The sequence below is a fragment of the Bos javanicus genome, chromosome 27 (genome assembly GCF_032452875.1).
Source record: "Bos javanicus breed banteng chromosome 27, ARS-OSU_banteng_1.0, whole genome shotgun sequence".
Taxonomy (NCBI): Eukaryota; Metazoa; Chordata; class Mammalia; order Artiodactyla; family Bovidae; genus Bos; species Bos javanicus.
The window spans coordinates 15735314-15748741 of NC_083894.1; the positions used below are offsets into that span (position 1 = coordinate 15735314).

General features: G+C 42.1%; 1 protein-coding gene across 3 annotated transcripts in view; it reads right to left on the minus strand.

Moving 5' to 3' along the window:
• The window catches only part of PDLIM3 (PDZ and LIM domain 3), a 30972-nt gene extending 19951 nt beyond the window's left edge, over positions 1 to 11021 (minus strand). For 2 of the 3 annotated variants that reach the window (XM_061404188.1, XM_061404186.1), the window contains exons 1-2: positions 10699 to 10889; positions 1065 to 1216 (exon numbers count right to left, since the gene is read on the minus strand). In XM_061404188.1, coding sequence (XP_061260172.1) covers positions 1065 to 1216; positions 10699 to 10791 — 245 coding nt within the window. In that variant the 5' untranslated portion in view covers positions 10792 to 10889. Of the gene's footprint in view, positions 1 to 1064; positions 1217 to 10698 lie in introns of all 3 variants that reach the window. The other variant, XM_061404187.1, reaches the window with a different exon arrangement.
• Between the last annotated feature and the right edge of the window lie 2407 nt (positions 11022 to 13428).

Sequence of the window (13428 nt, forward strand, 5' to 3'; positions counted from 1 at the left end):
CTATGGTATTCGACTGTAGCAACTTGAACTAAGGCAAGGACACCGTAGAGTTTCTGGAGAAAGCGGGTCTGCCATGCATGCGGGAAGCATACGGGAGAGGGAGATCCTGGCGACCTGCCCTGCAGATGACCACAGGGCAACCCCCCTGGATCTCCTCAACTTCCCTCCTGTCCTATGTAGGGCACCACAGGAGGCAGTGAATGATGTGCCAGGTGGATTTGCTGCTGGCATCAAGGAAATGGGCTCCGTCCAGCTCTTCTCATGTATCTACTTGGGGTCGTGTGGCCCCTACGGAACTATGTGCTTGGCAGGAACACAGGTGATGCAGATTCAGGGACAGGGTCAGTTTCACCCCATGAAATGGCAGACTGGCCGATGGATTGTGTCCTCTGGACCACAGCAGGGAAAACTGTGGATACAACAGCAGCAGGATAAACACACTTGCTAATCACGGCAACAAATCATTCTTTTCAGAATTCGGTCCCAGATCTCGGGTCTGATGGCAAAAGATCAGGTTCGATTCCTAATATTGTTTTTGATCAGAAATGTCTCCTTGTCTAAAAACCCTCGTGTGCCCATGTCCTCTCGTACCTTGTGAGATTCTTCCGGGCTGAATTTAGTACAAAACAGAAAACAGCATACAGGACATTAGCAACCAGATTTTAATAGGATCACACTTTGGCAAGCAGAAGATTCTTTTGGGATATTCCATTCCATTCTCTACCATGTTTAGAACAGCAGTGTAGCTAGACATGCTATTCAGTGTTTATGTGGCCAGTAATATTTTCTCGGCCGACCAACTGGGTTAGTGAAGGAAAAAAAATTCTTTTAGCCTTTTTCATTATTCTGACATTCCAGAGAATTCTTTTTAGGAATCCTTTGTTAACAGCCACCAGACTGACTTCAGTGAAGGACAGACCAAAGTGGCCAACATATAAAAAAGCCAGTTAAAATTCTGGGTCCTGCAATATTCTTCCTCACTGGGAGGATGAAGTCATTTATCATTCTGGTTCAGGTTCTCCTGCAAAACAGATCAAATTTTACCCCCATTAATTAAAGATCACCTGTCAATTTTGAGACAGAGCTGGTGTCCTGCTGCCTTAATCCTGTCCTGTGCATCAGCATGAGTCATGGACTCTGTCCCAAAGCCATCAATAGCCAGGATGACATCCCCAGGACACAGGTTGGCAGCTGCCGCCTTGCTTCCTGGCGTGATCTGGAAGAAATCATCGCATAGCTAAAAATCAACACCCTGCGGCATCTTGAGTTTTGTGCCTGACATTTGTACTTCACCTTGGTAACATTCTAAATGCTTCACTGGGCAGGAAACGCTGTGCTCAGTCCTCTCTGACTCTTTGTGACCCCAGGGACTGCAGCCTGCCAGGCTCCTCTATCCATGGGATTTCCCAGGCAAGAATACTGGAGTAGGTTGCCATTTCCTCCTTCAGGGGATCTTCCAGACCCAAGAATCAAACCTGAGTCTCCTGCAGCTCCTGCATGGGCAGGTGGATTCTTTACCACCGAGCCACCTGGGAAGGCCCCTGCAGAAAATATCATATCTAGCTTAATTCTTAATTGGCCAATTGTATTCTATTTTCCTGCTATGTGAGATAATTCCACTTCTTACCACATTTTCTCCATCGTGACATTTCTAATTCTCTTTGAAAACATCTTCCATGACTCCCTGTTTGAATCATATTTTTGCTTTAAATAAAAATTTGCTTTCTTAGAGTCTTTGGTCACCCCAAACTCTCTATTTGGGAATATAACTTTACTATTAATATATTTGGGGTGCTTTTATATTTGAATTAAAACAGCTTTAGCATCCTTATAATGCACTTGGGTGGGATATAGAAAGCTGGAAAGAGAATCACTCTTGTATTAATAAGAAGCCAGATAATATGCAAAATTATAACTTCTCACGGACTCCAGAGAATGAAGTTGCAGGGCAACCAACTAGCTTGGAATCTAAGGAAAGATGGGCATCTCCAAGGAAAGACGAGATATAAGTACGGGCTCACTTGTACCAGAGCACGGAGGAAGATGGGGCCAAGTGTACAAGCTATTGAGAGGAATTTAGCTAAAATTGTGAACAAATTGCTAAAGGCCAAGTATGAGTTAAACAGTGAGAGTCTAGAACCCCTGGGAACTACAGACACAAGAGAAGTTTGTGTGCACTTACAGTCTCTTCTCCATAAACGAAGAAGAGATGGAATAAGTAGAAAACAACTAATAAGACGGCAGCTTTCAATTAAACTGTGCCACTGATTACATCGTCATAGCTGTTCTTCCAAGGAGCAAGCGTAATGATGCTTTTGATTGCTATCCCCACTCCCAGCTTTTCTGGGTAAACCCAACTGACAACGAATAGTCCTCACTTGGTGTCACCCTGCCTACTTCTCTAGCGTGGTCTCACAACGTTCTGCTCCTCTTCATCCACTGCCCTACGGCCAGATTTCCTTTGAGCTCCTCAGACAGGCCAAGCTTGCATCCTCTTCTGGGCTTTCACACACTGTTCCTTCTGCCTGAAATGCTCCGCGTGCTTGTCACCCTGATGCTCCTTCTCATCCTTTTGGTTTAGGTTTAAACATCATGAAGAGATCTCCCCAGACCTCTGATATAGCGTCTCCAGCGCCTCCCCATCGTTTTCCGCTGTGACGCTCCATTCGTTCCCTCTATGAAGACAACTTGTTCTTGCATGTTTGTTTATTTACTTGTGTATTGTGTCTTCCCAACCTCAACTTCTTGAAGGACAATACTATGTATATTCCTAATGCTTCCCAGTGTACACTCAGTGTTCCGAACTGATGAATAACTACTTGAAAGATGAATGAAATGGACATTTAATCAGAGCTTGTGAAACAAAAAAGAACTAGTCCTCACACACCCAAAGATGATGGCTATTAATGTCAATCTGTCACTGCTCCTTTTGAAAGTTCCCACTGGTTAGAGCAGGATAATATGTGGAAAGAAAGAAAAGAAAGAGCGCTAAGACATGTCCGACTTTTGCGGCCCTATGGACTGTCTTCTGTCCATGCCAGGTCTTCTGTCCATGGGATTCTCCAGGCAATAATACAGGAGTGGATTGCCATTTCCTTCTTCAGGGGATCTTCCCTACCCAGGAATCAAACCCAGGTCTCCAGCATTGAAGGAGGATTCTTTACCAACTGAGCTACACAGGAAGCCTGGATAATATGTGGAACTTGACTTAAACCTCAAACTGCTCCAGGAATAAATTAGATCATTCCTAATGTTTAACTGAGGATCAGTCATTATTTCATTTTTTCTCCACTTGCTTAATCTAGTCATCGATATAACTAGTCATTGATTTAACTTCATGGCTCTAAGAGAGATCCATGATTCACATAATTGCATGAAGTGAAGTGAAAGTCATTCAGTCGTGTCTGACTCTTTGCAATCCCATGGACTATACAGTCCATGGAATTCTCCAGCTCAGAATACTGGAATAGGTAGCTTTTCCCTTCTCCAGGGGATCATCCCAACCCAGAGATCGAACCCAGGTCTCCCACATTGCAGGAGGATTCTTTACCAACTGAGCTATGAGGGAAGCCCTGTATAAGTGAATAATTCATATAAATTTATATTCATAAGAAGAAAATAACAAATTCTCATGTGTCCTAGATCTTCAGTCTCATCAATAAAATGTTTACTGTACGTAGTTCATGTCTCTGATCATCTCACAGTAGCAATCATGATTATTTTCCAGTAGGGACAGATAATGGGGCCCTGGGTGAAGACAACTGGAGATTATTACATCTCAACTTTTGAGAGACATGCCATTTTTCCATTTAGAAATTCTCCCAGACTCACAACTGTTAGAAGAATAAGAGTTTCCATCCCCAGTGTGGCTTGTAGAGATAAAAATAACCTCAAACTTTTAATTTTATTTAGCTATAGTTCATCAAAATCAATACAGTCTATTTTTAAACTTCTAAGACCAGAATGCTTTTCTTTGAGTTAAAATATGAGAAAGCATGGCTCAATGTGTTTGCTTTTAAAGACTCTCCTAGCTTTTCTAATATACTTAAATTTGGTTTACATATAATACTCAATATTGGTTTAGAAAAGCCTAACATTATTTCTTTGGAGAAGGCAATGGCACCCCACTCCAGTACTCTTGCCTGGAAAACCCCATGGACGGAGGAGCCTGGTAGGCTGCAGTCCATGGGGTCGCTAGGAGTCAGACACAACTGAACGACTTCACTTTCACTTTTTACTTTCATGCACTGGAGAAGGAAATGGCAACCCACTCCAGTGTTCTTGCCTGGAGAATCCCAGGGACGGGGGACCTTGGTGGGTTGCCTCTCTGGGGTCGCACAGAGTTGGACACGACTGAATCGACTTAGCAGCAACTTAGCAGCAGCCGGAACCAGAGTCTGACTTTGCATTCAACCTGGACATTGATTTCCTGGGACCTCCAAGGTGAGAGTTGATAAGAAAGAAAAAAAGTGTGTCGAGAGATGGATGAAAGAGAAGGAAAAAACAGGATCGTCCCTTCTTCTTGGGTCTCAAGTTCAGCAAGGCTAGTGATCAGCAAGTGACCCCTAAATTGGCCTGGTTTTAGGAAGTTAAACGATCTGTTTAATCACAAGAATCTATAATTTCCCAGTGTTACTTTATATTATTACTTTGCATTTCATTTATATTACTGCTTATAGTTTAATATTTTCCCAAATTAGGAGAAGAGAGAGGTAAAATGAGGCAAAGAGGTTTTCAGGGGATTATTATTCAGTTTCATTAGTGTCTCAAAAGTCAAAAGCCTTCAAGAGATCATTGGAAACAGTATTTCTGCCAGTCACTGAACACATGGTTTCAAACTTGTCTGATGAGAAGAATCACTGGGTAGGGGGGAGGAGAGGGGGAGTCTTTACTCAACATAAAGATTCCAGTCCAATCCAGAAGACTAGAATGGTGAAGCAGAAGCTCTAACAGAGGAACTAGGGAATCTGTGCTTTTAACAAGTCCTTCAGATGATTCCTATTTTTCACATCAATATATTACTTGGGTCTGTTCGGGAAAAAAAAAACTAAATCACAGGTAAACCATCTATAAGGTCCTGTTAACTGTGGGAGACATGAAAGAAGTCCTTGGTTCTGATGGGATTTTTGTGTTAAGAATAAAAATGACTGAAACGGTTATGGAGCAAGACAAGTGTATACTGAAAGGCTGTCCTGTGGGGGCGTGGATCTAAATAGTGAGAAATCCCATTGTTCAGTTGTTCTCCACTGCCTACAAATAAACTCCAATGTCTGAAAGCCCTCCACAGCACCTGGCTGCAATCTACATTTCTAGTTCAATCAGAATCTCTGCAAGTAGCAACTGGTCATGGATATTTTCAAAAATTATCTGAGCGAGTTTAACGTGCAGACATGTTTGAGAACCATGTTATACTATTATATATTATATTATATATAATTATGTTATATATTATATAATATATAATTATGTTATATATTATATTATATATAATTATGTTATATATTATAACAATGTTATACTATTGGTATTTGTCTTTTTTAAGATGAGAAAATGAATACTCAGAAAGTATAAGAAATGTGCTTAGGGTCACACATCCAGTGAAAATTTGAAATTCCTCTAACTCTGTAGCTCAAGCTCCTCCACTATCCCACAATGCCACCCCTGCAGGTACTCTCTCTTCTCTCATTCCTCCTGTCTCTTTGGTCACACTTCTTTCATGGAATCCTGGACAAGTTGTATCGTGGTAGTGTGTGTACATGTCTCTTCTGATACATGAACTTCTCAGAGGGGTAGAAACTCATTAAGTTATAACTGTATCCCCCACAGCGCTTTACACAAACAATACATTCTGCACCTGGTAGATCCTAGTGGGGTGTATGAATGTCAGGAACAGAAGAACTCGTGCTTGGATGCAGACACGTCTCTGTTAGAACAAACTTAAATACAGTCACCTCGCCAAATCCGTGGGTTCTGCATCCAGGATTCAACCAAGCAAGGATTGAAAATATTTGAAAAAGAATTCCAAAAAGTTCCAAAAAGCAAAACTGGAATTTGCCACATGCTGGCAACTACTTACATAGTATTTCCATTGTGTTAGGTATTATAAGTAACCTAGAGATGATTTCAAGTATACAGGAGGATGTACCTAGGTTATGTGCAAATACTATTTTATATAAAAAAACTTGTTCATCCTGGGGTTTTGGTATCCTTGAGGGGTGATGGGGACTGGAGAGAGAGAGGGGTGGAGTCCTGGAAACAATTCCTCAAGGATACCGAGGGATACGTGGCAAAAGACCACATTCAACTGTAAACATTTCTTTCTTAAAGTTCAAATTTCCAATATAGTTTATATTAAGGTACTCTTCCGTGTTAAAGCCTAACATTTTCCATGTTGGTACCCAGGTCCATATACAGCATTCTCAGTCACAGTGATCTCAATCCTGGGTGTGCTCGGTATACAAAGGAGGGAAGAGGAAGTCAGTGGGAAGAGACATACTGGCAGGAGATGTATACAGTCATTTTACATCATGTACACAAAAGAAGCCTGTGCTTTATTCCAAACTGGACCATTTGTGAAAACAAACTGTCTGTAACTTGGCTGTGATAATAGATCCACCTTCTGGGTGGTCCAAACATTTAAGACAGAGAGAGATTTCTTAGAAACTTTTGCCAGAAAAAGAAAAGCTGCTCACTTAGAGATGTGAACCTTAAACTTCTGTGAAATACCTAGGCCAGCTGTATACAATGTTTGCAGTAATGATGGCCTCCCACGCTAAACATCCGCAACTTAAATTCACATTGCACCAAGTAAAGAGCACCTTTGCCTAGAAACTACTTTCCGACAAATCGGATCACAACCAATTTGCTCAAAAAATTTTTTGAGATTGTCGGGTATTTGATTTATCATCTGAGCCATCAGGGAAGCCCCAATTTATCTTACTTCTATTTTTTTTTTATGATACAGAGTTTTACCTGGCTGATTAATTGGATGGTAAACAATTATTGGGTGGGGACCCTTTGTCCTAATTTTGTGAATTGTAATTTCAACTGATGGAAAGAGTTATTTTGTAAACCATGCTCCCCAGCAGAGGCTGGAGCAGAGGACCACTGTCTAAGTAGCATTGCTATCATCTGCTTTTGTAGAGTGTGAGGAAGGGAAGGGAGGGCATTGCTTGTAGGATAAAAATTGAATTGCCTTGAGGAGCATATCTCATTCATGGGACTTAGTCCGGTGTCCAGTACAGGCACTGGTGTTTTAATTCTTTGCGTGCTTAAGAACTTACATAAAACAAATCAATGAACAATAAAAGTTTTCCTTTTTATTTATTGTGGGATATTTCTGAGAACATAACTTGCACCTACTAGGAAAACAATTATGTCAAAAGTGAACAATTTAATAACTCATATTGGGTCTATTTTTATTCTGTAACATATATGAGGTACTAGACACTGTGCTTGGCACTGAATAGCCACCCCCCCACCCCAAATTTGCTGGTTGTTGCCAAGAGGCGGGCATGCAATCTGTGGGATACAGATATATTCAAACAACTGTGGTACAAGGAGTAATGTAAGATGTAGGTCAAGAGCTACAGTAATTAAGTGGATGAAATGACGGCTACAAGAATCAGGCTGGAGGAGTGGTATTTAAATAGGTTTCCAGAGGCACAGAGGATGGTGTAATGGGTGGGGAAGAGAAGTCTGGAGAAAAATGATAGCAAGAGCAAAGCCATGTTAGAGAAATCATAAGCGGTCCCGAGTATGGGCCCCACTATGTATTTATGGAGTGAGAGGAAGATAGGAGAGAGAAGAGAGGGAGGAAATGAAGTTGGACACTTGAGAGAGAAGGTGAAAGCCGTGAATGTCATGCTAAAAACCACACATTTTATTCTATAAACTGGGGATGCCACTGAAGGACTTTTAAAAATGGGGAAGATAGGATCAACCAGCACCCATCTCAGAGATGGCTGGTGAGGATATGCATGGTGAATCGAGCAGGGAGACAACTAGGTTTCAACTTATGAACTCTTGACTGGGGACAGTGGAAGAAAAAGAGGAAAGTGGTAGAGCTGAAAGAGGTCGCCTGGTGATGAGTTGGATGGCACAAAGTACCTCTTTGGAAATATCTGTACAATAAGCAGAATCTTTCATGTGTTTGGAGGATGCAGGCTTTGGAAGCAAGTCGACCTGCATCAAAGTCCATCCCACCACTCGTGGTCATCAGCAGGTTATAAATCTCTTGAAGCCTTACTTCCTTCATCTGCAGAAAGGGATATTACTACTACTACTACTACTACTCTGATAGGATTATTGTGAGATTCAAGTGAGTTAGTGGGTATGAAAGGCTTAGAAGAGTGCATGGCAGGCAAAAGTATACCAATGCACACACAACCTCATCCACTACCTTTTAACACAGTATAAAAATTATGAAATTAATACAATTATTCTGCCACCTAATTGTAATACTGATAAGTATGTTCATATCTTTTAGTCTTTTTCCCCAAATGATTTTTAGTATTCTAATAATTTCAGTGGAAGTACTCTCAATTAGGTGCTCATTAAGGCAAAAAAGTTCAAGTGACTATGTTTTCATTTATTGAATAAGAATCTACCATGTGAATGGCTTTGGGTACACTTGGATAATAAAGTGTACACCTATTAGAATAATAAAAGGTACACCAATTAGGATACATTTATAAAGTTATCTCAAAAGTGAATGACTTAATCACTCATATCATGTCTACTTTTATTCTGTAACATAAGAGGTACTAGACACTGTGCTTGGCACTGAGTAGCCCCCTAAATCTGCTGGTTGTTGTCCTAAGCGGGGGAACATGCAATCTGGGATACAGGTGTATTAAAACAATTGTGGTATAAGGTGTGATGTAAGAAGAGGTTGTAGGTAAATTAAGTGGATGAAATGAATTAAGTGGATGAAAACAAAGCAGTGTAGTGGTACCTGCTGTCCTTGAGTTAAATTAATTGAAGAGAAAATCAGTAGTCAAATGAAATAATTGTATGTGTTCATATGCACTGTTATTGAACCAAGTGTCACTGTGAGTGACACAAATTAATTATGAGTTAAAAATTCAAACAGAATTGGCTTCCCAAATAATAGTTGTCATTATATCAAATATATTTACTGATAGCTCCTGCAGTCAAGTGCAAAATGTTAAGTTCTGCTTTGAAATAAACATTGTTTATAAAGTCAACAACTCAACATTTCAAGCATAAGATTAATCATATTGATATGTTCCACAGTAATAGCAAGTAAAAAGCAAGTAATTCCAAGTATAGCAATAGTAATAAAAAATACTTCTTTTATAAATCACTGAAAGGATTTTTGTGACAAAGTTGTTTCCATAAGATTTACTACAATATGATTTGTTAGGATTTATAATATAAATAGGATTTGTTAGGATTCAAAAACTATACTTCAGAAACTTTAAAAATATTTCTCTGTAGAGATAATGGAAATTGTTTCCTTTGGTAAATCCATAAAAGGCATTGCTTGGCCCAGATCATTGAACCATTTTCTGCCTAATTTACTTAGGAACATTTTGGGAGTATGTTAAGTTCTTATGTCCATATGAAAACACATGTCAGATGTGTTTATGTTTTCAAAAAATGTAAAACAAAGCTTGAAATGTTCCATGCATCCGTATGTTTTGAGATATTTTTAAAAGCCATTGGTTCTTAAAACCCATAAGTAGAACAGAATTTAGAATTCTTTGTTCAAAGTCTATGTGAGTCAGATTATAAAGTATACATTTATAAAATATAGTATGAGCAGTAAGGAAGAAAATAAAGCATAGTAAAGATATAAACATGCTGAAAGTTTATGTTTTAAAATTAGGTTTAATATATATATATATTTATATGTGATAATTGAAATAATAACAATTTTCTGTTAAGACGATGTTAGAAACAAATCAACTAGACCAACTAGAATTTACTGACAGGACAGATCCTGAATTTTTTCACTTCCTTTTTTCTTAATTGGACAATACTTTAGAAAATAGTAAGTTTAAGGAAAGCTTGGCTTTAATAATGAGGTATTATCTTCAGAGTTACTAGTCTGAAAGATGGCTCTCCATCAGGTGAAGGAAACTATCCGACACGTTTTCTTTGTAGTCTGAGTTATAGGTGATGATTTCTAAGCCAAGTTCCAGCTTTGGAAAGTATTTACTCAAAATGCCTGGAAACCTAGTAATACAAATTAGTAACTTTTCCCCTGTCTGGGCTGATATGATAGATTCCAACTTGGCCAGCCCAGGTGGTGCCCTGCGAACAGCGCCCTGAACTTTTCATCCAGACAAGGAAAGCATTCAGACGCGCATCTCTCTCCAGCAAAGCTTTTCTGATCCCCACCTCGTTTGTTACTGAAAGGAAACCTGGCGTCGAGAGAGAGAAGGCAGCCCACCTCGAAGGGAAACCACGCAGCCAGTTCACCCTCCTCGGAAAACTGCGGGAGGTCAAGAGGCTGCAGACAGAGACCACTAGGGCGGACGTGGTTAATTCTCTAAGCCGCTCCGCATCCTCCGAACTTTGTTCGCTAAGATGCTGCCGTCCCTCGACCTGTGAACCCGAAGCCAGGACCCACCCAGCACACCCCAGTGGCACACTGGCCGCTCTCCTCTCCCGAGGGGGCCCGGCACGCCAGAGTCCCCGACTTGCAGCCGAAGGATGGAAAACACCTACCCTGGTGATGACCAAAGGCTGGTTGAAGTCTATGCCCCCCGAGAGTCTGAAGCCCCAGGGCGCCGGCCCGGGCAGGACCACATTTTGGGGCATGGTGCCTCCTGGCACGGCCTTGCTCGGGCGGGGCCGCAGCGAGTGTCCCCGAGCGGCACGGCCCACTCCGCTCCCGGGGCAGTGTCCTCGCTGGACCGCGACCGGGAGCTTTATCCCCGCTCCCGTGTGACGTCACTGGCCTCCCCTCCTCCCCGCCCCCTCCCACCAAGGAGAGCTCCAACTTTGGAAGAAAGAGACGTGCCAGACCCGCGGGAGTTTACAGACGCACCGGCCCGGGCGCAGCCTCCCAGACTTCTTGGGCTTAAGGCTGGAGGAGGCTTCGGGTTACAACTCCCATCCCTCTCTTAAAGTAACACCTGTCCTACTGTTTATCTCCTGCTTGGAGAGCCACAGGGAACCTCATTGGAAGTTAAAAGCAGTTAAACCACAGCCTCTATACTTCAAGTTAAAAGAAGACCAGCATCATCAACGCAATTGGTTATTGAGCAATTTTGAGTTCTTTAATGATGGCTTACTAGTGTGTGACCCTGGCTAAGGTACTTTAATTTCTTAAGCCTCAGTTTCCCCTGCAGGGAATTATGGTCCTTCTCTGGTAGGGTTGCTGTGAGAATTAAATGAGCTATTTCTGCACATTGCTCCGCACCGCATGTGCGTGTGTACCTGTGCACTAAGTCACTTCAGTCAAGTTTGACTCTTTGCAACCCCATGGACTCTAGCCCACCAGGCTCCTCTGCCCATGGGATTTCCCAGGCAAGAATAATGGAGTGGGATGCCATTTCCTACTCCAGATCTTTCCCACCCAGGGATAGAACCCACATCTCCTATGTCTCTTGCCTTGGCAGGCAGTTTTTCTTTTTTACCACTAATGCCACCTGGGAAGCCCTTATGTAATCTATGATAATATAAATATATTAAACTTCTATTTTTTTAAAAAACGAAGAAATCTAAAAGTGAAAATATTATGCAAAGGTATCCAATCCAATGGGTCATCTAAAAGTGTATATGAAAAGCTAATTCGTCAGTATACTCAAAGTGTTAGTGAAAGGGTTAGTTGCTCAGTCGTGTCCAACTCTTTGCAACCCCATGGACTGTAACCTGCGCCAGGCTCCTCTGTCCATGGAATTCTCCAGGCAAGAATGCTGAGTGGGTTGCCATGCCCTCCTGCAGGGGATCTTGCCCACCCAGGGATCGAACTCAGGTATCCTGCATTGCAGGCAGATTCTTTACTGTCTGAGCCACCAGGGAACCCCAGTATACTCAAAGTATCGTTTAATTTTGATTGGAGTAATTGTACTTCCCTCAAATTCAGTCTGTAAACTTATGTTTTTGACACACGGCTGGCGAGTGTAACAGAAACCTAGGAGCTGATACTGTCCTGTGTGAGCCATGCAAGAGGACCCCTGAACAGGATGAAACTGGGTATAGAGAAAGAGGGGGGGGTGGGTGTTCAGTGAACATCTTAATTGTCCAGGTGCTGCGCTGATTGCTTTATCCCTGTCCTCTTCGTCCCCATGGCAAGCCCATCAGATTGCTCTTTTTCTTCTCAATTTTTTTTCTGGTAAAGAAGTAATTTCTTAGAGGTGACTTGCCTAGATCACATAGCTAATAAGTGATACAGTTGTGATCACAAACCCAGGTCTGCCTGACTCCAGGGTGTGGCTGGTGTAGGTCTGAAGACCAGGATAGTCTGAGGGGGGTCCTGCCTAGGCTCCGTGTGGAATCGGGTATTTCTTGTGTTATATTCCAGGATGCTCTGATTCCCAAAGAGAAGGGGAGGGACAAGGGAGGAGAAGTATGAAATGCTTAAAAAGCCCAAGGATGAGTATCTTGGACTTCATGCCCAGTACAACAGGGCTGTCTCACTTCAGGTAAGAATAGCTGCAGTATGCTTTATTAGCAGCCTAGTCTGTTTGTATGTGGTTTTAAGACTCAGAGAGGGGACAGATTCAGGAAGCAGAGAGCAAAGTCAACCAGCCCAGAAATCATGTAAATCACAAATCCTGGGTTGGAACTACTTTGTCCACTGTGGCGGGTTATATAAAATCCTAGCGGATAGGTGTTTTCTGGTCCCAAACAGTTCTTTCATCCTTTCTTCCTTCCCTACTTCTCTTTCTGTCTTTAAAGGAAGAGTATGTGTTTAAGTCTGAGACCCCTCAGTCAGTGGTTCTGAATTTTGATGCGCATTAAGAGAGCCTGGGGAGCTTCCCTGGTAGCTCAGATGGTAAAGAATCTGCCTGCAACGCGGGAGGCCTGGGTTCTATCCCTGGCTTGGGAAGATCTCCTGGAGGAGGGCATGGAAACCCACTCCAGTATTCCTGCCTGGAGAATCCCCATGGACAGAGGAGCCTGGTGGGCTACAGTCCATGGGGTCTCAAAGAGTTGGACACAACTGAACAACTCATCACAGCACATAGCACAAGACAGCCTGGGTGCTTATTAGAGACGTGGACTCCTGGGCTCCACTCTACAGAGATCTGAATTCAATTGCTCAGGCCAAAATCCACTGTGGGTGGTCTGTGGACCACACGTGAAGTAAGAAAAAGTAAATCAACACATAGGATTCTAATGTCTTATACTGTGGCTTCATATGTGTGGTTCATCCATTTGGAAATGTCCTCTTTTCTCTATCACAGCCCACTGCTTTTCCACATTTTCTGGGAAGACTTGATTGGCCAC